Source organism: Eleutherodactylus coqui, chromosome 8 (genome assembly GCF_035609145.1).
Source record: "Eleutherodactylus coqui strain aEleCoq1 chromosome 8, aEleCoq1.hap1, whole genome shotgun sequence".
Lineage (NCBI taxonomy): Eukaryota > Metazoa > Chordata > Amphibia > Anura > Eleutherodactylidae > Eleutherodactylus > Eleutherodactylus coqui.
The window spans coordinates 6,679,730-6,705,736 of record NC_089844.1 but is presented as its reverse complement, the minus strand read 5'-3'; the positions used below and the strand labels follow the sequence as shown (position 1 = coordinate 6,705,736).

At 57.3% G+C, this 26,007-nt stretch overlaps 1 protein-coding gene across 1 annotated transcript; it reads left to right on the top strand.

Annotated features, from left to right (window-relative positions):
* The first annotated feature begins 10,012 nt into the window (after positions 1 to 10,012).
* Positions 10,013 to 25,021, top strand: MCM6 (minichromosome maintenance complex component 6). The gene is made up of 17 exons (XM_066575158.1): positions 10,013 to 10,176; positions 11,448 to 11,594; positions 11,726 to 11,836; positions 13,098 to 13,347; positions 13,594 to 13,759; positions 16,028 to 16,173; positions 16,392 to 16,542; positions 16,619 to 16,760; positions 16,944 to 17,085; positions 18,349 to 18,456; positions 18,528 to 18,683; positions 19,046 to 19,174; positions 19,257 to 19,418; positions 21,627 to 21,753; positions 21,828 to 21,983; positions 22,060 to 22,199; positions 24,801 to 25,021. Exons 1-17 carry the CDS (start codon positions 10,076 to 10,078, stop codon positions 24,915 to 24,917), a joined length of 2,451 nt encoding a protein of 816 aa, XP_066431255.1. The 5' UTR covers positions 10,013 to 10,075; the 3' UTR covers positions 24,918 to 25,021.
* Positions 25,022 to 26,007: the final 986 nt, after the last annotated feature.

The window sequence follows — 26,007 nt, the reverse complement described above, 5'->3', positions numbered from 1 at the left end:
CTAAAAAACGCTTACTGTTGCCCTCATCCACTCCCGGCTCGATTACTGCAACTCGTTTGCTGATCGGCCTCCCCCTGCACCAGACTCTACCCTCTCCAATCCATCCTGAATGCTGGCAGCCAGGGCTCATCTTCCTGTCCAGCCGCTACTCGGACGCCTCTGCCCTGTGCCGGTCACTGCACTGGCTGCCCGATTAAATACAGAATTCAATTTAAACTCGCTACCTTCATCCACAAAGCCGCCTCCACAGCCGCAGCGCAGCCCACCCCTATATTGCCTCCCTCATCCACAGCGCAGCGCTCCACCCTATATTGTAACCCTCATCCACAGCACTGTGCCCGCCCGCTATATTGTATCCCTCATCCACAGCGCAGCGCCCCCCTATATTGTATCCCTCATCCACAGCGCAGCGCCCCCCTATATTCTATCCCTCATTCTCTATCAAAGCCCCCCACAACGCAGCGCCCCCCCCCCCCCCCCCCCTATATTGCCTCCCTCATCTCAATCCATCACCCAGCCCGGGCTCTCCGCTCTGCTAACGAAACCAGACTGAGCGCCCCTTTAATTCGAACTTCTCATTCCCGCCTCCAAGACTTCTCCAGAGCAGCACCGGTCCTCTGGAACGCACTACCAAAGGCTACCCGAGCAATCCAGGACTCGCAGAACTTCAGGCGTGCTCTAAAAACGCACCTCTTCAGGGAGGCATACCGCATTCCCTAAACAAACCCCTCTGTACTCCGCCTGATAACATGCTCCCTGACCTACTGACTGCAATCCCTGCTAGCCTCATAAACTGCCCCTGCAGTCATTACTGATTTTGCCGTCCCACGGCTAAATGTCTGACCATTGTCTGTGCATATTACCCCTTACTCTCCCCCTCGCCATAGCGTGCACATCTCCACCCCGCCATACCGTGCACATCACCCCGCCATACCGTGGACATCTCCAGCCTGCCGGACCCGCACCCCTATTGTCTCCATCAACTGATTACTATGTAACCGTGGTTCTGTAATGCTTGTACTTTTGTCTTTCTGTATCCCCCGTCTATGTAAGCGCTGCGGAATATGTTGGCGCTATACAAATAAAGATTATTATTATATATACACACATATATACAAACCGATAGATATATATCTATGTGTGTCTATACATGCACATATATTTGTGTGTATATGTATGTGTATATATGTGTTTGTGTGTGTATATATGTGTTTGTGTGTGTATATATGAGATGTGCAGAGACCTGATGAGGCTGAAGACAAGAAGAGACAGCTTATCAGACAAATAAAGGAAGATGTTGTGGGACGGCATAGGCCCCTTGTTGGAGGTCAGCAGGTATTTGATCCTGGTGGGTCTAGGTTGCTTATGAAAAGACTGATGGTCTTTGTCATGGGGAGGCGGATATGTGAGTGCAGTAGCTAGAGTGGCCTGTAGGGGGCCTCTGAGCACAGTCACTGTTTGCTTTAGTTAACCTGCACTAACAAGGGTGCAGCTAAACAGGTTACATTTCCCCTCCCTCACAAACTCAGGGTCCTTGAAGCCTGTGGAGCTTAGGTCCATGGTGGCCTGAGGGGCCTGAGGTCTATGGTGCCTGGTGCTGGTCTGTGAGGGACCTGGAAGCATGGAGTGGACAGGGGGTAGTCGGCCCCTCGCTCATCACCTGTCGGGGCGAAGTCACCTTCATGGAAGGTCCGCTGAAGGAAGCGGTTTGCGTTGCTGTGTGCACTGTGGTGGACAACAGTGTGCGGTTATATATGATATGGTGGACTGTATGTAGACGGAATACGCTGCTATGCTGAAATATACGCTGCAGGAACCGGCATTTGGTCTTTACCGCGTGTTTCTGGACATCATTGCGGTGCTGCCACCCCTGGGCAAGGGAAAGTACCCACAACTCGCCATAACGTATGTATGTATATATATATATATATATATATATATATATATATAATATAATATAATATATATATAGTCATCTTCAGGGGGGGGGGGAAGAGTCTCCTCAGTATATATAACACATCTATGGGGGGAGAGTCTCCTCAGTATATATACACATCTACGGAGGGAGAGTCTCCTCGGTATATATACACATCTACAGGGGGAGAGTCTCCTCGGTATATATACACATCTACGGGAGGGAGAGTCTCCTCAGTATATATACACATCTACGGAGGGAGAGTCTCCTCGGTATATATACACATCTACGGGGGGAGAGTCTCCTCAGTATATATACACATCTACGGGGGGAGAGTCTCCTCAGTATATAGACACATCTACGGGGGGAGAGTCTCCTCGGTATATATGCACATCTACGGGGGGAGAGTCTCCTCGGTATATATATACACATCTACGGGGGGAGAGTCTCCTCGGTATATATACACATCTACGGGAGGGAGAGTCTCCTCGGTATATATATACACATCTACGGGAGGGAGAGTCTCCTCGGTATATATACACATCTACGGGAGGGAGAGTCTCCTCGTATATATACACTCTACGGGGGGAGAGTCTCCTCGGTATATATACACATCTACAGGGGGGAGAGTCTCCTCGGCATATATACACATCTACGGGGGGAGAGTCTCCTCAGTATATATACACATCTATGGGAGGGAGAGTCTCATCGGTATATATACACATCTACGGGGGGAGAGTCTCCTCAGTATATATACACATCTACGGGGGGAGAGTCTCCTCAGTATATTAATACACATCTACGGGGGGAGAGTCTCCTCGGTATATATACACATCTACGGGGGGAGAGTCTCCTCGGTATATATACACATCTACGGGGGGAGAGTCTCCTCGGTATATATATACACATCTACGGGGGGAGAGTCTCCTCGGTATATATACACATCTACGGGAGGGAGAGTCTCCTCGGTATATATATACACATCTACGGGAGGGAGAGTCTCCTCGGTATATATACACATCTACGGGAGGGAGAGTCTCCTCGGTATATATACACATCTACGGGGGGAGAGTCTCCTCGGTATATATACACATCTACAGGGGGAGAGTCTCCTCGGCATATATACACATCTACGGGGGAGAGTCTCCTCAGTATATATACACATCTACGGGAGGGAGAGTCTCATCGGTATATATCACATCTATGGGGGAAGGAGATTCTACTCCGTTATATACACATCTACAGGGGGAGAGTCTCCTCAGTATATATACACATCTACTGGGGGAGAGTCTCCTCGGTGTATATATACACATCTACGGGAGGGAGAGTCTCCTCGGTATATATACACATCTACGGGGGGAGAGTCTCCTCAGTGTATATACACATCTACGGGAGGAGAGTCTCCTCGGTATATATACACATCTACGGGGGGAGAGTCTCCTCAGTATATATACACATCTACGGGGGGAGAGTCTCCTCAGTATATATACACATCTACGGGAGGGAGAGTCTCATCGGTATATATACACATCTACGGGGGGAGAGTCTCCTCAGTATATATACACATCTACGGGAGGGAGAGTCTCATCGGTACATATACACATCTACGGGAGGAGAGTCTCCTCGGTATATACACATCTACGGAGGGAGAGTCTCCTCGGTATATATACACATCTACGGGAGGGAGAGTCTCCTCGGTATATATACACATCTACGGGGGGAGAGTCTCCTCAGTGTATATACACATCTACGGGGGGAGAGTTCTCCTCGGTATATATACACATCTACGGGGGGAGAGTCTCCTCAGTATATATACACATCTACGGGGGGAGAGTCTCCTCAGTATATATACACATCTACGGGAGGGAGAGTCTCCTCGGTATATATACACATCTATGGGGGAAGGAGATTCTACTCCGTATATATACCTACTACAGGGGGAGAGTCTCCTCAGTGTATATACACATCTACGGGGGGAGAGTCTCCTCAGTATATATACACATCTACGGGGGGAGAGTCTCCTCAGTATATATACACATCTACGGGAGGGAGAGTCTCCTCGGTATATATACACATCTACGGGGGGAGAGTCTCCTCAGTGTATATATACACATCTACGGGGGGAGAGTCTCATCGGTATATATACACATCTACGGGAGGGAGAGTCTCCTCGGTATATATACACATCTACAGGGGGAGAGTCTCCTCGGTATATATACACATCTACGGGGGGAGAGTCTCCTCGGTATATATACACATCTACAGGGGGAGAGTCTCCTCGGTATATATACACATCTACGGGGGGAGAGTCTCCTCGGTATATATACACATCTACGGGGGGAGAGTCTCCTCGGTATATATACACATCTACGGGGGGAGAGTCTCCTCGGTATATATACACATCTACGGGGGGAGAGTCTCCTCGGTATATATACACATCTACGGGGGGAGAGTCTCCTCGGTATATATACACATCTACGGGGGGAGAGTCTCCTCGGTATATATACACATCTACGGGGGAGAGTCTCCTCGGTATATATATATATACACATCTACGGGGGGAGAGTCTCCTCGGTATATATACACATCTACGGGGGGAGAGTCTCCTCGGTATATATACACATCTACGGGGGGAGAGTCTCCTCGGTATATATATATATATACACATCTACGGGGGGAGAGTCGTCCTCGGTATATATACACATCTACGGGGGGAGAGTCTCCTCGGTATATATACACATCTACAGGGGGGAGAGTCTCCTCGGTATATATACACATCTACGGGGGGAGAGTCTCCTCGGTATATATATATACACATCTACGGGAGGGAGAGTCTCCTCAGTGTATATACACCTCTACGGGGGAGAGTCTCCTCAGTATATATACACATCTACGGGGGGAGAGTCTCCTCAGTATATATACACATCTACGGGAGGGAGAGTCTCCTCGGTATATATATATATACACATCTACGGGGGGAGAGTCTCCTCGGTATATATATATATATACACATCTACGGGGGGAGAGTCTCCTCGGTATATATACACATCTACGGGGGGAGAGTCTCCTCGGTCTTATCGGTAAGCCAGTTGCGCTACCGGATAATCGATCAGGTGCCCCCCGACCTGAAAGGGGGTGACAGGGAGAGGAAACTCAAATTCCTGGAACTTGGATGGATTGGTGAATTAGATACGCTGCATCCTGAAGGCCATGTGTCGCCCTGCCTTCAGACTCTTCAGGTTGCTGTGTATATATATATATATAGTGTATATAGTTTTGTATAGGCATGTGCGTCCCGTTGGATTTCCCATCTACCCAGATACATTTTTTTCACATTTTTTTTGTGTTTTGCGCATTTTCTTTAAATAAAAATCAAAATTTTGGGGGGAATAAAGTATTTGCTTGCGCTTATGTTTTTTTCAGCTTGTAATTCCTGTTTTTCGGTGCTGATTATATACCTATAGATGGGTAGGTATGTTACGTTTTTGTGGTCTGTGTTACAGCCGTGTGCCCATCTCTGTCTACCTTGGGGCCCTCTTCCATCTATAGTGTTCTATCTGGAAGCATCTCCCTATTGTTGGGCCCCCGATGGTTCCTATGATGTCTCATATTGCATCTGTCTCCTATGGGTATAGATCCGTGCTTCCGATACCGCCATGAGGTTTTCGCAGCTAGCCCCGATAGTAGGCGGTATTCCATCTACTGCCCAGCGCTGTCCGTGTGGTGACACGATATTCCTTGCGCTCTGCCTTTACGGATCTCGCTTTTGGCAATACACTTGAGCTGATGTGAAGCGCTCGCGATGGGTTCGCACGTTGGGGATCTGTTGATTGAGGTTTCCCCATGTTTGGGGGGAGTCCATTCACACTCGCGCAGTTACACCATGGGACGCGGTTTGCATATTCCGGACGCCTCTCTGTGGATACACCTGCGAGTTTGATAATATGTAATTTATTGGTGTTTGTATCTGTATATATAAGTCGGCTGGTCGAACCGTCGTGTCGGGGAACATGTCCGATTTTTTGGCATAAAGTATGGAGTTTTTTATCATTGGATGGCTCTCTTGATTCCTGGGTGCCGCCTGCCGCCTTCATACTACCGGAGGATCTCTGGTGTCCGGATCCCTTATTGGGCGAGCGCAGCTAAGTACCCCCCCACTGGGCTTGGGTTTATTTAAGGTGCTGCGGACTTTATACTCTTTTTGGACTGTTACTCGGTGTATATACACATCTACGGGGGTATATATACACATGTGTGAGGTGTATATTCCAGTGGGGAAGGGCGATGGACGATGTTGGCAAACCCTCCGGTTGGGGTGCGATCGCTGGAGAGGGGGGAAGGGGCGATGGACGATGTCAGTGATCTCTAGGGGAGGGGGGGATATGGACATTGTCCGTGATCCCGGGAGGGGGGCGATGGACGATGTCAGTGATCCTTCCAGTGGACAGAGCAAACCGTGGAGGGGGAGATGGACAATGTCGGTGATCCCTCTGGCGGAGGGGAGCAATGGACGATGTTGGTAATCCCTCCACTGGTGGGGGGCGATGAACGATCCCTCCGCTGGTGGGGAGCGATGGATGATGTCGGCGATCTCTAGGGGAGGGGGGGGATGGACGATGTCAGTGATCCCTCCAGTGGGGGGGAGTGGGAGATGTACGATATCGGCAATCCCTCCGGGGGGGGGGGGGGACGGACGATCCCAGGAGGGAGAGGGGGGAAATAGGCATTGTCGGTGATCCCTCCGGTGGGGGGGAGGGGAGATGGACGATGTCGGCGATCCCTGGAGGGAGGGGGGGGAGATGGACATTGTCAGTGATCTCTGAAGGGGGGAGGTGGACGATGTCGGTGATTCTTCCCGTGGGGAGGTGGTCCCTGGAGGGGTACACATTGATGATGTTGGCAGTCCCTCCGCCTCAGGGTGGAGGCGATGGACGATGTCGGCGATCCCTCCGCTGATGGGGGACGATGGACAATGTCGCAATCTCTCCGGTCGGGAGGGGGTGATCCCTGGAGGGAGGGGGGGGGGGAGATGGACATTGACAGTGATCCCTGGAGGAGGGCGATGGACGATGTCGCGATCCCTGGAGGGGGGCACATGGACAATGTCGGTGGTCCTTCCAGTGGGGGGGTGCAGGCGATGGTCAATGTCAGCGATCCCTCAGATGGGGCAGGGTGGCGATGGACGATGTCAGTGATCCGTACGCTGGTGGACGATGGACGATGTCAGCAAACCTTCCGGTGCAGGAGGGAGGGGGGAGGCATCCCTGGAGAGGGGGGGGGGGGGGGAAGATGGACGATGTCGGCGATCCCTCCAGTGGGGGGCGATGTTGGCGATCCCTCCGTTGGTAGGGGGCTATGGATGATGTTGGCGATCCCTGGAGGGAGGGGGAGATGGACATTGTTGGTATTCCCTGGAGGGGGGCGATGGACAATGTCTGTGATCCCTCCGCTGGTGGGGGACGATGGACTATGTCGGCAATCTCTTTTAGGTGGGGAAGGGGGGCGATGGACGGTGTCAGTGATCCCTCCAGTGTGGGAGCGATGGGGGGAGGGGGAGATGGACGATGTCGGCGATCCCTCCACTGGTGCGGGGCGATGGACGATGTTGGCGATCCCTCCAGTTGGGGGGGGGGGGGGCGATGGATGTTGGTGATCTCTCCAGTGGGGGAGGACGATGGACGAATGTTGGCGACCCCTCCGGTGGGGGTGCAATCCCTGGAGGGGGGGGGAGGGGAGGTGGTCGATGTTGGCGATCCCTCAGGTGGGGAAGGGTGGCGATGGACGATGTCAGCGATTCCTCCAGTGGGGGAACGATCCGTTGAGGGGCGAGGGGGAGATGGACGATGTTGGTGATCCCTCTGGCGGAGGGGAGCGATGGACGATGTCGGTGATCCCTCTGGCGGAGGGGAGCGATGGACGATGTCGGTGATCCCTCCACTGGTAGGGGGTGGTGGACGATGTCGACAATCCCTCTGCTGGTGGGGGGTGATGGAGAATGTTGGCGATCCCTAGACAGTGGGGGGAGGGGAGAGGGACGATGTCAGCGATCCCTCCGGTGGGGTGGCAATCCCTGGAGGGAGGTGGGGAGATGGACCTTGTCGGTGATCCCACCGGTGGCTGGGGGAGGGGGGGGCGATCACCGGAGGGAGATGGACCTTGTGGATGATCCCTCCGGTGGGGGGGCGATCCCTGGAGGGAGGGGGAGATAAACATTGTCAGTGATCTCTGGAAGGGGGAGATGGACGATGTCGGTGACCCCTCCCGTGGGGGGGGGGGGGCGGTCCCTGGAGGGGGGCACGTGGACGATGTCGGCGGTCCCTCCGGTGGGGTGGAGATGATGGACGATGTCGGCGGTCCCTCCGGTGGGGGGGGGGGGGGGCAATCCCTGGAGGGAGGTGGGGAGATGTATCTTGTCGGTGATCCCTCTGGCGGGGGGGGGTGATGGATAATGTCGGCGATCAGTAGACGGTGGGGGGAGGGGAGAGACGATGTCAGCGATCCCTCCAGTGGGGGGGGGGGCATTCCCTGGAGGGAGGTGGGGGGATGTATCTTGTCAGTGATCCCTCTGGTGGGGGGCGATCCCTGGAGGGACATGGACCTTGTGGGTGATCTCTGGAGGGGGGAGATGGACGATGTCGGTGACCCCTCCCGTGGGGGGGGGGGGGCGGTCCCTGGAGGGGGGAGCAAGGACGATGTCGGCGGTCCCTCCGGTGGGGTGGAGACAATGGACAATGTCGGTGATCCCTCTTTGCGGAGAGGAGCGATGGACGATGTCAGTGATCCCTCCACTGGTAGGGGGTGATGGACGATGTCGACGATCCCTCTGCTGGTGGGGGGTGATGGACGATGTCGGCGATCCCTGGAGGGAGGTGGGGAGATGTATCTTGTCGGTGATTCCTCTGGTGGGGGGGGGGGTGATCCCTGGAGAGACATGGACCCTTGTGGGTGATCTCTGGAGGGGGGAGATGGACGATGTCGGTGACCCCTCCCGTGGGGGGCGGTCCCTGGAGGGGGGCGCAAGGACGATGTCGGCGGTCCCTCCGGTGGGGTGGGGGTGATCCCTGGAGGTAGGGGGAGATGGACATTGTCAGTGATCCCTGGAGGGGGTAGGTGGACAATGGACGATGTTCGCGATCCCTCCACTGGGGGGGGGGGGCGATGGACGATGTCGGTGAACCCTCCGGTGGGGGGGGGGGGGGTGCGATCCCTGCAGGGGGGGGGGGGGGAGGTGCGATCCCTGCAGGGGGGGGGGGGGGGGAGAGACAGACATTGTCGGTGATCCTTGGAGTAGGGCGATGGACGATGTTGTGATCCCTCTAGTGGGGGGGGGGGGGGGGAGGGGCGATCCCTGGAGGGGGTGGCACATGGACGATGTCGGCGATCCCTGGAGGGGGGAAAGGGGAGCTGGACGATGTCTGTGATCCCTCTGGCGGAGGGGAGTGATGGACGATGTCTGTGATCCATCCACTGGTGGGCGGGAAATGGACGATGTCGGTGATCCCTCCAGTGGGGAAAGGGGGCGATACATGATGTCGACGATCCCTTCAGTGGGCGGGGGGGGGGGGGGGGTCGGGTCGGCGATGCCTTAAGGGAGGGGAGATGGACGATGTCGGCGATCCGTCCGGTGGGGGGGGGGGCACATGGACGGTGTTGGTGGTCCCTCCGGTGGGGGGGGAGGTAGAGACGATGGACGATCCCTCCGGTGGGGAGGGGTCGATGGACATTGTAAGTGATCCCTGGAGGCAGGTGGGGGCACATGGACTCGGTGGTCCCTCCATTGGAGGTTGAGGGGGGAGGCGATGGACATTGTCGGTGATCCCTCAGGTGGGGAAGGGAGGCGATGGACGATGTTGGCGAACCCTCCGGTGGAGGGGTCTGCATTCTGTCAGTGACCAGCTCATGCAGGCAGCCGGATTCTGCGCACTTCCCCTCCGCCCCGCCAGCTGGCGCTCTTCCCAGTAAACTTCAGCGCACTTCTGTTCAGTGAGCGATGGGTTACTAGCGGCCTTCGCGTCATCCTACAGACACGCCCCCTCTTCAGTGGCGCGAAATTCGGCACCGCCCCTCTTCTGCTATTGGCTACGAGTGGCGCGAAGCGGGTCACGTGCTGCAGTTTGGCGCGAATCTGCCTTGTTGTTAGTCGGTGATCGGGATCTTAGGATGGACGTGACGGAGCCCGCAGGAACCCCCGCCGCCGCCCCGCAGCTGAAGGACGAGGTGGCCGACAAGTGCCAGAAGCTGTTCCAGGACTTCTTGGAGGAGTGAGTGTTGCTGCCCCGTGTGGAGGCTGTTTGGGTGCGGGGCTCCTAGTGTGGGAAGGCGGGGGGCTCCTAGTGTGGGAGGGTTACTGGCTGTTTCTGCGCGTTCGTCTCCGCTTGCGGTTGAACGGATCCGCGGCGGGCCGCTCGTGTCGTGGAGCTCCGCCCCTAATAAGGTTATTAGCGCCACCGCAGCGAGCGGCGTAATCCGTAGGTGTTACCGCGCCAATCGTCGTCTGAATGGCGAACGTGAAGCAGCGCTGGTCGGTCGCCGCAGCGTGCAGAAGGACTGCGCCGCCTGACTGCCCTCGTACCGCTGCCTGTCCCTGCTGAAGACCCCCCTCACCGCCGGGACCCCGATGTACCCGCAGGCTATACGGCGCCCTCAGGGGACGCGGATCGAGCGGTCGTGTCGCCGCCATCTGACCGGATGGGAGTTCTGCGGGGGGGAGTATATACATCTACGGCGGTGGAGCTCTGCGGCTTCTTCCTTGCGGATCTCCGTCCGCCTTCTGCGCAGCGCCATACCCGGGGATGTGGGGGCGCTGCAGGTTCCTACGTAGCTGGCGGGATCGTTGTCGCTCTGTGGTCATGTGACGCCCCCCCCCCCTAACGTCGTCACGATTTCCGCGGCATCCTGACCGCCGCACTAACTGCCCGCGGGCCGCCATGTTTATGAACGCCTGATTCTCAAGCGCCGTCTGCTCTGTTTGCGCATTTTATTGCGGGGCAGCGGTTTGCCGGCTCGGTGTGGGCGGGGCCTAAGTAACGGCTTGAGGTATGACTGATAAAACACATTAGGAAGCCGCGGCGTATCCAGAACGTTCCTGCGCAGAGCCGGACGCCATCGGAAGAGGGAAGCTCAATGAGAGACGTGCGCCGCGTCTGGTGGGTTGGCCTGCAGCAGGAAGTGTCATGTACACAAAGTGCGCGCTGAGTCCGCCGACTGCGTGTTCTGTAACACTGCCCGCGTGCCAGCTGTGCCCAAGAGCTAGCGGGGCGGCGGCCTGCTGTACGGTGGGCAGCACATTCGCACGTACGATCCTTGGTGCGGACATGGATGCGGTTTCTTGTGTGGACCCGCGGTGCTTGTAATAGTGCGTCCGTGGAAGAGCGCGGACCGCTCCTGACCCCAAGTGTGACGATTCTGGGGGCAGCTGGTGTGGATGCCTTCACGGAGCCCCGGACGGAGCATCCGTACCGCGGTGTGAGCGCCCCCTGCAGCGCTGCCGTGGTAAACGCCGTTAATAGAATCCTTCATCCTTAAACTTCAGGTTCCAAAATGCGGATGGAGAAGTGAAGTACAAGAGCGAAGCGGAGGAGCTGATCCGCCCCGAGAGGAACACCCTGCCCGTCAGCTTCCAGGACCTCGAGCAGTTCAACCAGCAGCTGGCCACCACCGTGCAGGAGGAGTTCTACAGGTGAGGCTGCTGGGGGGCGGGAGGACCGCCGGTGGGCTGCTGTGGCTGCCGGCAGGGGTCAGGCTCCTGGCAGCTGCCCAGACTGCTCCTCTGCCTCGGGGCGGTCGCTCACCCTGATTCTCCTCCCGCAGAGTCTACCCCTACCTGTGCCGCGCCGTCTGGGCTTTTGTGAGAGACCAGAGCAACGTCCCACAGAGCAAGGAGTTCTTCTTGGCCTTCCAGGACCTTCCGACCCGACACAAGTAAGTGGTTTATATACGTTGGTGTCATGGCGGTCGCCGCACCCGGGGAGCCGTCTGCAGTGCATGATGGGAAATGGAGTCGGGGTTCATGTGTGTCATGAAAACCTGCAGTGTGAAGGTCGCGGGATCTTCTGATTGTCGTGGGTGTTTGGAGCCCTTATCCCCCGTGAAGCCGGCGGGCGGTGGTCGGTTTTATGCCGGAGGCCTCGGAGGTGACATATAGCTCTTATTACATTAATGGAACGTTTCAGTTGCCCAAAAAGATTTAGTTTGTGCAGTTAGTTTTTTACCGTTTCTGCCTGGCCGGCTGTCCTCCGAGGTCTCGCTGCGCAGACCCCCACCCCCACTTTCATTGTATGTGTTTGTGAGTCCCCGCGGCCCCGGAGGTCTTGTCTGTGAGGGCCGCCCCGCGCAGTGCAGCTTTGTGTGTTTTTGTTGTTTTTTTCCAAACTCCTGCTTTTCCGCGGCCGTCCGGCTTTCACTGACTGATGGAAGCCATCCGCCCCGGACGGAGCGCTGCGGCTTGTTTTCCATGTGCAGAATCTGGTAAACAAATCCGCATGTGTAATTGTAATCGCAGCGCTTACTGCGACGCCTGCTGACCAGCGCCTGCCGGAGGCTGAAGCTCGCAGGTACCAGCCGCCGCCGTGCGTGGACAGAGGCGTTACCACATCAGTGGGCATGTAGAGCGGCGGAGCGCCTGCCGGAGGCTGAAGCTCGCAGGTACCAGCCGCCGCCGTGCGTGGACAGAGGCGTTACCACATCAGTGGGCATGTAGAGCGGCGGAGCGCCTGCCGGAGGCTGAAGCTCGCAGGTACCAGCCGCCACCGTGCGTGGACAGAGGTGTTACCACATCAGTGGGCATGTAGAGCGGCGGAGCGCCTGCCGGAGGCTGAAGCTCGCAGATGACGGTTTCTGAAAGTCATTTTGCAGACAGGAGCCTATATGAGATTCGGGGGTTTTCGTCCAGGTCTTCTGTTCCGCTGCAGTTTTTGCAGACCCCCTGGTACCGGACACATTGTAGCATCCTCTAGAATGTAGCGATGGGTGTTCTAAGTGATGGCGTATAGCTGGGCTGTGCAATCGCTCGCTGGTGGCAGCCTGACCACTGGGGGGCAGCACTGCTGCAGCTCAGCCCTGGTCAGATGGGCACCTTTTCATGCTAGTGGGGTCTCTGCAGTTGGACCTCTATAATCACATGACCGATCCCAGTGAGCCCCCTGATCAGTCCTCACAGCTGATAATGTGTTAATCCCGCCAGGATCCGGGAGCTGACCACCCCTCGCATTGGCGCTCTGCTGCGGATCAGCGGTCAGGTGGTGCGGACGCACCCGGTGCACCCGGAGTTGGTCAGCGGCACCTTCCTGTGTTTGGATTGTCAGACTCTGGTGAAGGACGTGGAGCAGCAGTTCAAGTACACACAGCCGAGCATCTGCAGGAACCCCGTGTGCGCCAACCGCCGCCGCTTCCTGCTGGACACCAACAAGTCCCGCTTTGTGGACTTCCAGAAGGTAACGTAAAATGGTTTCTGACTTTATAATGTATTATGGCTGCACTCTGGGGTCAGATCCGTCCGCCGTGTACATTACTGCCGCCGGGGGGGGGGGCTGCTCTGTACATTGCCGCCGCCGGCCTGCTCTGTACATTGCTGCTGTACATTGCCGCCGGTGGGGGGGAGGGGCTGGGCTGCTCTGTACATTGGCACTGGGCTTCTCTGCCACCGGGACACATTGTAGCGTTTCATCTTTCACCTGCAGGTCCGTATCCAGGAGACGCAGTCCGAGTTGCCCCGTGGCAGCATCCCGCGCAGCCTGGAGGTCATCCTGCGTGCCGAAGCCGTTGAGTCATGTCAGGCCGGGGACAGATGTGACTTCACGGGGTGTCTTATTGTTGTCCCGGATGTGTCCCAGCTTTCTACTCCAGGTAACAGACATGGCACGGATACGAGGGGCGCTGATACACACCCCTACATAGACGAGGGGCGCTGATACACACCCCCCTACATAGACGAGGGGCGCTGATACACACCCCCCTACATAGACGAGGGGCGCTGATACACACCCCCCTACATAGACGAGGGGCGCTGATACACACCCCCCTACATAGACGAGGGGCGCTGATACACACACACGGCTGCTGCTAAGTCTTTGGCTTCACCCAGAAAGTATCAAGATAGGAAGATGACACTTGCCATTTCTCCCACATCCTCTCCACTGATGCCAACACACTTCTTACATCGGGATTCCAAGTTCTGTAAGCCTTGCAAAAAGAAGGATTTCGGTTTTGCCTCAGACCAGTCATCCGTAGCAGCCATGGCATCAGGAATGGTGGGACATTTGGTCCCCTTGAGGTGTTTCTTCTGGAAACAGATGATAGTCGGAGGAAGTTAGATCTGGTGAATAAGGTGGGTGGTCAACCAGCTGGAAGCCTAGCTCCACCAGTTTTGCCGTGGTCGCTTGTGCAGTGTGAGCGGAGGCATTGTCTTCCAGGAACCAAATTCCTTTGGACAACTTGCCGCACCTTTTGGCCTTCAGAGCTGCCTTCAGTTGGTCCAAAAGTTCAATGTAATCCCTTGCATTGATGGTGGAACCATTGTGAAGGTCGTCCACCAGCAGCAGGCCCTCCTTATCCCAGAACACAGACGCCATCACCTTAGTGGCTGAGAACCACTGGGCCTCCACTCTCTGACTGTTCCCCCTAGTGGTGGCTGTATAGATCTGTATGGAGGGAGCTCCCCCTAGTGGTGGCTGTATAGATCTGTATGGAGGGAGCTCCCCCTAGTGGTGGCTGTATAGATCTGTATGGAGGGAGCTCCCCCTAGTGGTGGCTGTATAGATCTGTATGGAGGGAGCTCCCCCTAGTGGTGGCTGTATAGATCTGTATACAGACGCCATCACCTTAGTGGCTGAGAACCACTGGGCCTCCACTCTCTGACCGCTCCTTGGTTTCAGGGTCATACACGTAAATCCAGGTCTCATCCATGGTGACCGGTCGGTCCAGGAAGTTCTTATCAGTCCGGACACGCTGACAAATGGACCGCGAAGTTGTCACTCCATGCTTTTCTGATCTGTTGTCAGACATTTGGGGCCCCCCTTTGCAGATCGCTTCTTCATAGATGATGACACAAACACGTTCACCACAATCCCCCATGATGGCGGCTATTCCTGCAGCCGGCCAATTCTCCAGTATGAGGTTGTGCGCAGCATCGGCGATCCCCGGAACAACAACCTCTCTCAGTCATCCAGGACGTTCCCCATCATTGGGGCTGAAGTGGCCCCCAGATCTTACCTGTAGAGCATGAAGGGCATTGATCCCCCAATATTTGCCACATATCACCAGGAGTATCCTGCGCCGACTTTATCACTCCTCTGCTCTCATTGGCTGTGACTATCGCCTTAGACTCCGCCATGTTTTCCCGCGTGCCGAGATCACTGTGGCCATAAGCTACAAACACATATATTAGACACATAAGGCTTCATGTGATGGAACATCCGTTACCATAGAAACAAGAACACAAAGCCAAAGCCTTATCAGCACCCCTCGTATAACCCGTATCCGTCCGCAGCACGCAGTGCGAGAGAAGGCATATGTGATCCGTGGGTGGGCTGAAGGGAGCGGCGCCGGCCGCCCTCTAGTAAAATACTGAACGGAGCGCCGCTGATCCAACTACGGGCAGGTCGCACCATCGCTGCTGACAGTCAAAGGCTCTCCAGCCCTCCGAATCCCAATCTGCTGATCCGAGCAGTCAGACCCCCAAAGTGTGTATGCTGCACAGCGCAAAACAAGGGAGCCAAAGAAACACTGATCAAAAGTCACCTGTACGCCCAAAATGGTCCAATAACTGCAACTCGTCACGCACCAAGCGAGCCCTCATACGGCCGCGACGGGAAACGTAAAGCTGGAACTTGTGACAATTTATGATAAATCCCCAATAATGGTGGTGTGACTGAGGGGTTGTGGGCGCGTTTACACCCCGCTGCTCTGCACAGGGGTAATCGGGTCTAACCCCATCCCCCGCTCAGTGCAGGATACACTAAATCATCCCAATCTGCAGCCCCCTCCCCCGTAGCGCACTCTTACTCTTAGCAGCCTTGTGTGATGGAAGCCCTCATCTCCCTCGGGTTCCTTGCTAGCAGCTCACCAGTATGGGGGCCCGCGGCTTCCAGTGATGTGACGGTCTTGTTCCCCCAGGTGTCCGTGCCGAGACCAGCTCCCGCGTGGGAGGAACGGAGGGCTATGAAGCTGAAGGAGTCCGCGGCCTTCGTGCCCTTGGCGTCAGAGACTTGTCCTACAGGCTGGTATTCCTGGCCTGCTCTGTCGCTCCCACAAACCCACGGGTGAGTAATCTGATGGGTTGTCTGTACTGGGGGGGATATAGCGCTGACTGGCAGTGGGACCCCTCCATGGTCAGCGGGCACCCTAGTGATGGAGACCTGATGGCCACTAGCTGCCCCCATGTTCCTGGGAGCGGCCAGACCATCGCGGTGCACGGGCGTCCAGGTCCTGGCGGTCGGCGATGTCTTCAGACCGGGGACTCACTTCTACTTCATTTCAGTTTGGTGGGAAAGATCTTCATGAGGAGGACATGACGGCCGAGAGCATCAAGAACCAGATGTCTGCCAAGGAATGGGAGAAGGTGTTTGAGATGAGCCAAGACAAGAACCTGTACCACAACCTGTGCAGCAGCCTGTTCCCCACCGTGCACGGTAAGCCCCCGCCGCAGCGCCCTCCGCAGGACTCGGGCTCTTCTGGGTCTCTTCAGCTCTTCTCTCCTTGCTGCAGGCAACGACGAGGTGAAGCGAGGCATCTTACTTATGCTGTTTGGTGGCGTTCCGAAGACCACGATGGAGGGCACGTCTCTGCGGGGGGACATCAATGTGTGCGTGGTCGGAGATCCCAGTACAGCCAAGAGTCAGTTCCTCAAGTGAGTTAATGGCGGCCGGGGTCTGTAGACCTTGCTGTATGTGACACAATGCGGGCACCGCCTGTAATGGCAGGAGAGGCTGCTGTGGTGGCGGATGGGCCTTCCTGGCAGCAGGCTGGTGCTCGGTACCCACTCTGCTGACGGGCATCTTGTGTATAATCCGCTGTTCATTGCCTCCGCCAGGCACGTGGAGGAGTTCAGCCCACGGGCCGTGTACACCAGCGGGAAGGCGTCCACCGCTGCTGGTCTGACCGCGGCCGTGGTGAGAGATGAGGAGTCCCATGAGTTTGTGATCGAGGCCGGAGCGCTGATGCTGGCCGACAACGTGAGTGTCTTAGATTATTCTTCCATTCATCCGGCTTGGAAATTCTGTTACTTCAGCAAACGCCTCGTCCCGTGGAGTGCCAGGCCTGAGGCGGGCAGCCTGTTGTACGAAGGGTCTCCAGAAGCTGCCACTATTTTTGCAGCATCAGGCCGTCTGTCAGCTTGTTGTCAACGATTACTGCTGAGGGGAGGGGTCGGGGTTGGTCACTGACTACTTGGGGGCGGTGCTACTATTACTACTGTGGGGCTGTTATGGGGTGGGAGGGCACTAGTAGTACTACTGGGGGGGGAGGGAGGGGTGTTACTATTACTACTGTGGGGTGCTAGGAAGGTGGGGGCACTATTACTGCTTGGGGGGGCGGCGACACCATTACTGCTGGGGGGGGGGGGTTCACTGACTACGTGGGGGTGGTGTTACGATTTCTACTCGGGGGGGGGGGGGGGGGGGGCACTACTACCGCTGGGGGGGGTTCACTACTTGGGGGTGGTACCATTACTACTGGGGGGGCTGATAGGGGTGGGGGGAGCACCATTACGGCTGGGGGGGGGGGGGGTTCACTGACTATGTGGGGGCGGTGTTGCTATTACTACTGTGGGGCGCTAGGAAGGTGGGGGCAGACTCACTGACTACTTGGAGGCGGTGTTACTTTTACTACTGAGGGGGGGCGTTGGGGCACTACTACTACTGGGGGGCGTTGGGGCACTACTACTACTGGGGGGCGTTGGGGCACTACTACTACTGGGAGGCGTTGGGGCACTACTACTACTACTGGGAGGCGTTGGGGCACTACTACTACTACTGGGAGGCGTTGGGGCACTACTACTACTACTGGGAGGCGTTGGGGCACTACTACTACTACTGGGAGGCGTTGGGGCACTACTACTACTACTGGGAGGCGTTGGGGCACTATTAGTACTGGGGCCACTGTTAGTACTGGGGCCACTGTGGGGGGGGGGCACTGTTAGTACGGGGGTATATTTACACGTGGCAGAAACTTCCACAGCATTTCTGCCCCCTGATGCCATGCGGCGCTCCCCTCACCTCCTCCTCGGCTTCCGGTTCCCAGCCGTCTGGTCAGGTTTGGTGCCGCTGGACGTTTGAGGCCACTACAGGCTGAAGTATCAGACTTTCGCCGTCGCTGCACCTCTTCTTTTCTCCGGCTTGCATGTGCTGAGCTGCTGCGGTGGAAACGGTCAGCAGGGGTGTGAGGCACTGGGAGGAGGCGGCTGCTCTCCACTCACTCCGGATCCTTCCTCTCCGCAGGGTGTCTGCTGTATTGATGAGTTTGACAAGATGGACCTCAAGGATCAGGTTGCCATTCATGAAGCCATGGAGCAGCAGACCATCTCGATCACCAAAGCCGGGGTTAAGGTACGGGTGGCGATCCGGGCGCGCTGCGGGCGTAGGAGTCACTTACGGTAATAACGGATCTCTTCTCTCAGGCGACTCTGAACGCGAGAACCTCCATCTTGGCTGCTGCTAATCCCATCGGGGGGCGCTACGACCGGTCAAAGTCCCTGAAGCAAAACGTAAACTTGTCGGCTCCAATCATGTCCAGATTTGACCTTTTCTTCATCCTGGTTGACGAGTGCAACGAGGTAACGACTCTAACGAGGCTCCGCGTCAGCGGAAAGAAGTGTCGGGGGGGGGGGGGGGGGGGGGGGGGGAGGAAGAGGCGGGATGGGAGGCTCATCCAGCGCTGGGGGGGTCACCCAGGGAAGAAGTTCCTAAAGAGGATCCTGCTGGTATCGGCCTCCAATAGGCGCAGGCTCCATCTTGCGCACACAAGTGTTACCGTGTGACCGAGGGTCTGGTTGTCGCTGCGCCCCGATGTGCACATTTCGCCCTTGGCTTCATCCGGGGGGGGGGGGGGATACGCATCCTAGCGGTTTTTGTTTGAAAAGCGAGTCGGGCAAGAAGAGGGCTGCGCCATTCAGGGGTTAATGTGCTTATGTCTTAGGTGACGGATTACGCCATTGCTCGCCGCATCGTGGATCTCCACTCGAGGATAGAAGAGTCTATCGACAGAGTCTACACCCTCGACGAGGTCCGCAGATACCTGCTCTTCGCCCGCCAGTTTAAGCCCAAAGTAAGCGGTCTCCCAGGAAGTCGCCGCCGTTCGCCATTCGCGCTTTCATCTTTGTGCTTTCAGCTTCTCTCCTTTCTTTCAGATCTCCAAGGATTCTGAGGATTTCATCGTGGAGCAGTACAAGCGCCTGCGGCAGCGCGACGGCTCCGGCGTCACCAAGTCTGCATGGAGGATTACGGTGCGGCAGCTGGAGAGCATGATCCGCCTGTCGGAGGCCATGGCGAGGATGCACTGCAGCGACGAGGTGAGCTGCGCTGGTGCATATCTGCAGGTGTCAGCCGCCCTACCAGCCACCGCCGCGGGCGCCGGCCGGAGTGTCAATAAAGATCTAAAAATACAAAAACTACATTCTTTTTCAGTACATTAAATACCGTTGAAAAATACAAGTGGTCCGTCAGAACGGCCGGCAGCCCCGCGCGCGTCGCCGGGGAAAAGGGGACCGGGCCGTCAGAACGGCCGGCAGCCCCGCGCGCGTCGCCGGGGAAAAGGGGACCGGGCCGTCAGAACGGCCGGTAGCCCCACGCGCGCATCACCGAGAAAAGCGACTGGTCCGTCAGAACGGCCGGCAGCCCCGCGCGTGCGTCGCCGGGGAAAGAGGGACCGGTCCGTCAGAACGGCCGGCAGCCCCGCGCGTGCGTCGCCGGGGAAAGAGGGACCGGTCCGTCAGAACGGCCGGCAGCCCCGCGCGTGCGTCGCCGGGGAAAGAGGGACCGGTCCGTCAGAACGGCCGGCAGCCCCGCGCGTGCGTCGCCGGGGAAAGAGGGACCGGTCCGTCAGAACGGCCGGCAGCCCCGCGCGTGCGTCGCCGGGGAAAGAGGGACCGGTCCGTCAGAACGGCCGGCAGCCCCGCGCGTGCGTCGCCGGGGAAAGAGGGACCGGTCCGTCAGAACGGCCGGCAGCCCCGCGCGTGCGTCGCCGGGGAAAGAGGGACCGGTCCGTCAGAACGGCCGGCAGCCCCGCGCGTGCGTCGCCGGGGGAAAGAGGGACCGGTCCGTCAGAACGGCCGGCAGCCCCGCGCGTGCGTCGCCGGGGAAAAGAGGGACCGGTCCGTCAGAACGGCCGGCAGCCCCGCGCGTGCGTCGCCGGGGAAAGAGGGACCGGTCCGTCAGAACGGCCGGCAGCCCCGCGCGTGCGTCGCCGGGGAAAGAGGGACCGGTCCGTCAGAACGGCCGGCAGCCCCGCGCTTGCGTCGCCGGGGAAAGAGGGACCGGTCCGTCAGCCCCGCGCGTGCGTCGCCGGGGAAAGAGGGGACCGGTCCGTCAGAACGGCCGGCAGCCCCGCGCGTGCGTCGCCGGGGAAAGAGGGACCGGTCCGTCAGAACGGCCGGCAGCCCCGCGCGTGCGTCGCCGGGGAAAGAGGGACCGGTCCGTCAGAACGGCCGGCAGCCCCGCGCGCGCGTCGCCGGGTGAAAAGGGGACCGGTCCGTCAGCCCCGCGCGCGCGTCGCCGGGTGAAAAGGGGACCGGTCCGTCAGCCCCGCGCTGCGCGCGTCGCCGGGTGAAAAGGGGACCGGTCCGTCAGCCCCGCGCGTCGCCGGGTGAAAAGGGGACCGGTCCGTCAGCCCCGCGCTGCGCGCGTCGCCGGGTGAAAAGGGGACCGGTCCGTCAGCCCCGCGCGTCGCCGGGTGAAAAGGGGACCGGTCCGTCAGCCCCGCGCGTCGCCGGGTGAAAAGGGGACCGGTCCGTCAGCCCCGCGCGTCGCCGGGTGAAAAGGGGACCGGTCCGTCAGCCCCGCGCGTCGCCGGGTGAAAAGGGGACCGGTCCGTCAGCCCCGCGCGCGTCGCCGGGTGAAAAGGGGACCGGTCCGTCAGCCCCGCGCAGCGCGCGTCGCCGGGTGAAAAGGGGACCGGTCCGTCAGCCCCGCGCGCGCGTCGCCGGGTGAAAAGGGGACCGGTCCGTCAGCCCCGCGCGTCGCCGGGTGAAAAGGGGACCGGTCCGTCAGCCCCCCGCGCCGCGCGTCGCCGGGTGAAAAGGGGACCGGTCCGTCAGCCCCGCGCGCGCGTCGCCGGGTGAAAAGGGGACCGGTCCGTCAGCCCCGCGCGCGCGTCGCCGGGTGAAAAGGGGACCGGTCCGTCAGCCCCGCGCGCGCGTCGCCGGGTGAAAAGGGGACCGGTCCGTCAGCCCCGCGCGCGCGTCGCCGGGTGAAAAGGGGACCGGTCCGTCAGAAGGGCCGGCAGCCGCGCGCATCACCGAGAAAAGCGACTAGTCCGTCAGAATGGCCGGCAGCTGCCGGAGAAACAACCTATGAATTTTTATTTATTTTTTTAAAGTGAGGAGAATAATGAGCGAACCCGTGAGGGGTTGGAGCGGTTGGAGCGGTTGTAGTGGTTGGAGGGGTTGAAGTGGTTAACATGGTTGACGGGAATGTTCGGGCAGCATAACGTCCCTGTAGAGCCCGCCGCGCTCCCGAGCGTCTCCCACACCCTTGTCACCCGGGTCCTTGTTTCACCACAGGTTCATCCCAAACACGTGAAGGAAGCGTTCCGGTTACTGAACAAGTCTATTATCCGGGTTGAGACTCCAGACGTGAACTTAGATCAGGAGGAAGACGTGGAGGCGGAGCCTCAGGAGCGCGCCGCCGGTGAGACCTCTGCTCCTGCCCCTCGGCTTCTCTGTGTTGACTTGGTCTCCTTACTGGACTGTTTGTTTCTTTAGGCGACGCCGGAATACCCAACGGTCACGTGAACGGAATTAACGGCCACGCGGACAGCGACCCTCAGGAGGCGGCGGCTAAGGCTTCCCTGCGGCTCAGCTTTACGGAATACCAGCGCATCTCCAACCTGCTGGTTCTGCAGCTGAGGAAGGCAGAAGGTTGGTGGCGCCCGCTAACGGGTGGCTCTGCTGCCGCCGGCGCTCGGGGTCTCATGTTTTGCGTTTGCTCTTGCAGATGAGGATGAATCTTCCCAGAAGAGAATGGACCTTGTTAACTGGTACCTGAAGGAGGTCGAGTCCGAAATTGACTCCGAAGAAGAACTCGTTAACCGGAAGCAGATCATTGAGAAAGTGATTCACCGGCTGGTCCATTACGTGAGTCATCAGGGGGGTGGTACAGGTGGGTCTGTGCAGCCTGGCGATGCCAGCGCTGATGCCTGGGTGCGGAGACCCTCAGGACTGATGGTCTGCATGTGAATTATGGCCGCACCTCTCCAACACTAAGGGGGCGCTATGCATAATTGTGTCACTTAGAGGGAAAACACAGGAAGTGCTACCCTGATGTCCGCCGGCCGTCGTTGAACTGCTGGTGGTGCAGCGCCTCCTGCAGGAAGAATGTGGTCTAATGGCCGCACATGACAGTGCTTCTTCCAGGACCTCTGGCAGGCTGTAAAGCGTTCTCCCTCCTGCGCTGCTCCGTGGCTGCAGAAGATTCTGTGCTTTTGTATCCCCCTCTGTGGCGGCTCTTGGGGTCGTCTGACCTGCAAATGTTTAGTTACCACTTTTTCTTATTGTGCTGCACCTGAGCCTCTCGATCCTGTAACCTCGTAGGCGCCCCCGTGGTCCCATAATGCTCTATTGGTGATATATAACATTGTCTTCATTCAGCTTTACATACAATGTCCATCTAGTCCAGCCTGTCTATCCTACTGTGTTGATCCAGAGGAAGGCAAAAGCCCCAAGAGGCAGCAGCCAATTAGCCCATTTGGGGAATAAATTCCTTTCGACTCCCTAATGGCAATCAGACTGTTCCCTGGATCAACCCCTAATAGTTCCTACCTGCCTGTATACCCGGATTAACAATTAACCTAAGATTTATATCCAGTAATATCCTTCCGCTCCATAAAGACATCCAGTCCCTCTTAAACTCCTCTATGGATCCTGCCATCACCACGTCCTCAGGCAGAGAGTTCCACAGTCTCACTGCTCTTACAGTAAAGAACCCCCTTCTATGTTGGTGATGAAACCTGCTTTCTTCTAGACGTAGCGGATGCCCTCTTGTTACCGTCGCAGTCCTGGGTATAAACAGATCATGGCAGAGATCCTTGTATTGTCCCCTAATATATTTATACAGAGTTATTTGGTCGCCCCTTAGCCGTCTGTTTTCCGGGGTGAATAATCCCAGTTTTGATAGCAAGCGGGGGGCCAGGGAGGTGTGCCAATCTTGTGGGGGCTCCTGTGACCCTCTTGTGTGGCCGAGCATTATCCTGCTGGAAGCCTCCATGAGAGGAACACATGTGGCTGCAGGATGTCCTGAACATATCGCTGAGCTGTCATTGTCCCTCGTACCACCACTAGGGGGGAATGACTGTCATATGTGATGGCCCCCCAGACCATCACACCAGCAGGGGGCAGGATTGAGGCGCTCACCCCGAGATCCCCAGACACAAACACGGCCATCGTCGGCGCCCAAATTAATCTTGGATTCTTCACTGAACATGACATTACTGCACAAGGGGGCGACAGTGGGTGACAGAGGCCGTACATGTAATGGGGGGCATATTAGCTTTTTACTCCCCACTTCTACACGAGCCAATCCAAATAACCAATCACCGGGAATGAGTAAATCCAAACAACCAATCAGGTTGCGAATGGTGTGGATTTGGGGAGTAATATGGATATATGCTAATGGGGGCTGTGAGACCAAATGTCCTTCAGCTAAGCACCTGGAAATGGTTCCAACAGACCCGGTGTTGTAACAATGGCGCCCCCTGTGTCTGGATGGTGGAGCTGCTTGAGCTGGTCAGGCAATCAGATGGTCGCCCGATCACCTTGTGTGCCCTCATCCACTGGTCCCAACACCTCCTAGCAGTCTGGTCAGATGCTCCTCTCTACTGGTGGTCTGTAGGGGGTGTCCTGAGCCCGGTCGCCTTGTGTGCCCCCATCCACTGGTCCCAACATCTCCTAGCAGTCTGGTCAGATGCTCCTCTCCACTGGTGGTCTGTAGGGGGCGTCCTGAGCCCGGTCACCTTGTGTGCCCCCATCCACTGGTCCTAACACCTCCTAGCAGTCTGGTCAGATGCGTCTCTCTACCGGTGGTCTGTAGGGGGCGTCCTGAGCCCGGTCACCTTGTGTGCCCCCATCCACTGGTCCTTTAAATCTCTGCTTGTTGTCAGTGAGTGTAAGTGTCCTTGATGTGGGGCTGTAAGTCCTCCGCTGTCGGTTTGACGTCTTGCAGTTTTCTATAAGTGCTGCTGCATGAGGTGGAAGTAATAAAGATGGAGTTTGTGTAGGCAAGCAAGAATGTTCTCATTCAATGCTAGCAAGCAGAGATGGGTGTTGATTTCTGTTGCTTCGGGGCTCCGGAGGGGTGTGTATATCTGCAGGTATTCTCCTCTGTTGCCCACCAGTCCCAGGTCCCACTTGTACTGTCTGTCACCGCCGGCACCATCTTCAGACATCCTGATCCTCCGTGTGTTTGGTAGTGCTTTATACCTGCTCTGATTGGCCAGAGCTGCTCACATGATCAGTACCGGCCAATCAGTAGTGCACATTAGATAGTTGCTGCAGCCATCTTGGTCGGCAGAAAACGGGACCTGGAACCAGCGGATCGGCGGCAGAGGAGGAAAAACTGCAGATAGGCCTCGGCCCTGGACAGAATGTAAGCCCAGTATCGGAGGGGCGCTCTGAGTCACGTTACCGATCTGCAAAGGAGTTTAGAGAGCAGATCCTGAAGTGTTCATTTCTGTCTTTCAGGATCAGATCTTGATAGAATTGTCACAGAGCAGCCTGCGGAGCGCCGGAGAGGACGAGGCCACCAAGGACGACGACCCTTACCTGGTGGTGAACCCCAACTACGTCCTGGAGGACTAACCAGCTAGCTGAAGTTTGGGGACTTTTACCCTGTTCCGCTTCCTGTCTGGATGACGGTCTCACCTGATTGGCTGCTCTGAACACTTTCCAGCGGGTGGGGGGGGGGGGGGCGGGAGGACTTGTAAACGTTTCCTCATCTGCCGTTCAGCGGGGACAAGGCTTGGAAAGAAGAGTGTGATCGGCTTGCTGCAGCCGCCATCTTGGTGTTTTGTACGAGCATTGCGAGGGTCCGGGGGTCTACTAACAACGAAGGACGTTTCTCCTTTAGATCAGAACGATGCTGTGGAAGGTTCCAGTAAGGGTTAAAAGTGATCTAACCTTAAAGGCCCCGTACCACGAGGACCCTCACTAATCATGAGCACGGGGCTCTTCAACTAACGGGAGTGGCCGTCACATGTACGCCACCGATCCTTTCATGGGGTTCAGGGCTGGTGCTCGTATGTTTTGGGATGGGAGTGTGCATGTCAGACCTTTACTCCATTCATGGGAGGGCTTCAGAGACCCCTTGTGATCGGTGGGGGTCCCAACACTCAGAACCTTCTTGTCACATATACCACCCTGTAAGATAGGTGGGCATTGAGCAGCGATAAACCTCCCAGTCTCGTTTATTGGAGGGTGGCCATAATTACCGACACAAGGGCAGGTGTAGATGGCACGGTCCCCCGTATGGGGGAGCATTACTTGCATGGAGGGGGGGGGGGCTGCACGTAGTGGCCCTCTGGATGACTGTGTAACTATAATGCTACTCGGCCCCCAAAGTGTGGTCAGTATGTGAGGTTGTGCCGTCTGCATGCTGAGCGGTGGGATGTTCATACCCACACTTATATTGTGTCAGTAAGTATGGCCACCTACCTCATTAGTAATGCAATAAGTCTGTGCAGGAGTGTCTTGTGCGAGGGCCGCTCGTGATGTCAGTGCCCTTTTCAGGGCGGCATCTCTGCTGTGTCAGTGCGGTAATGGGGAATGGATTCTTTTCCTCGGTTCGTGTGGGGAGAGACTGATAACCGCCCCGCCGTCATATTGATGTAAAACCCCTTTAAATGGCCCACAGTGACCCCTTTAATTCTCTTCCGTGTGGATGTTGAAGTCC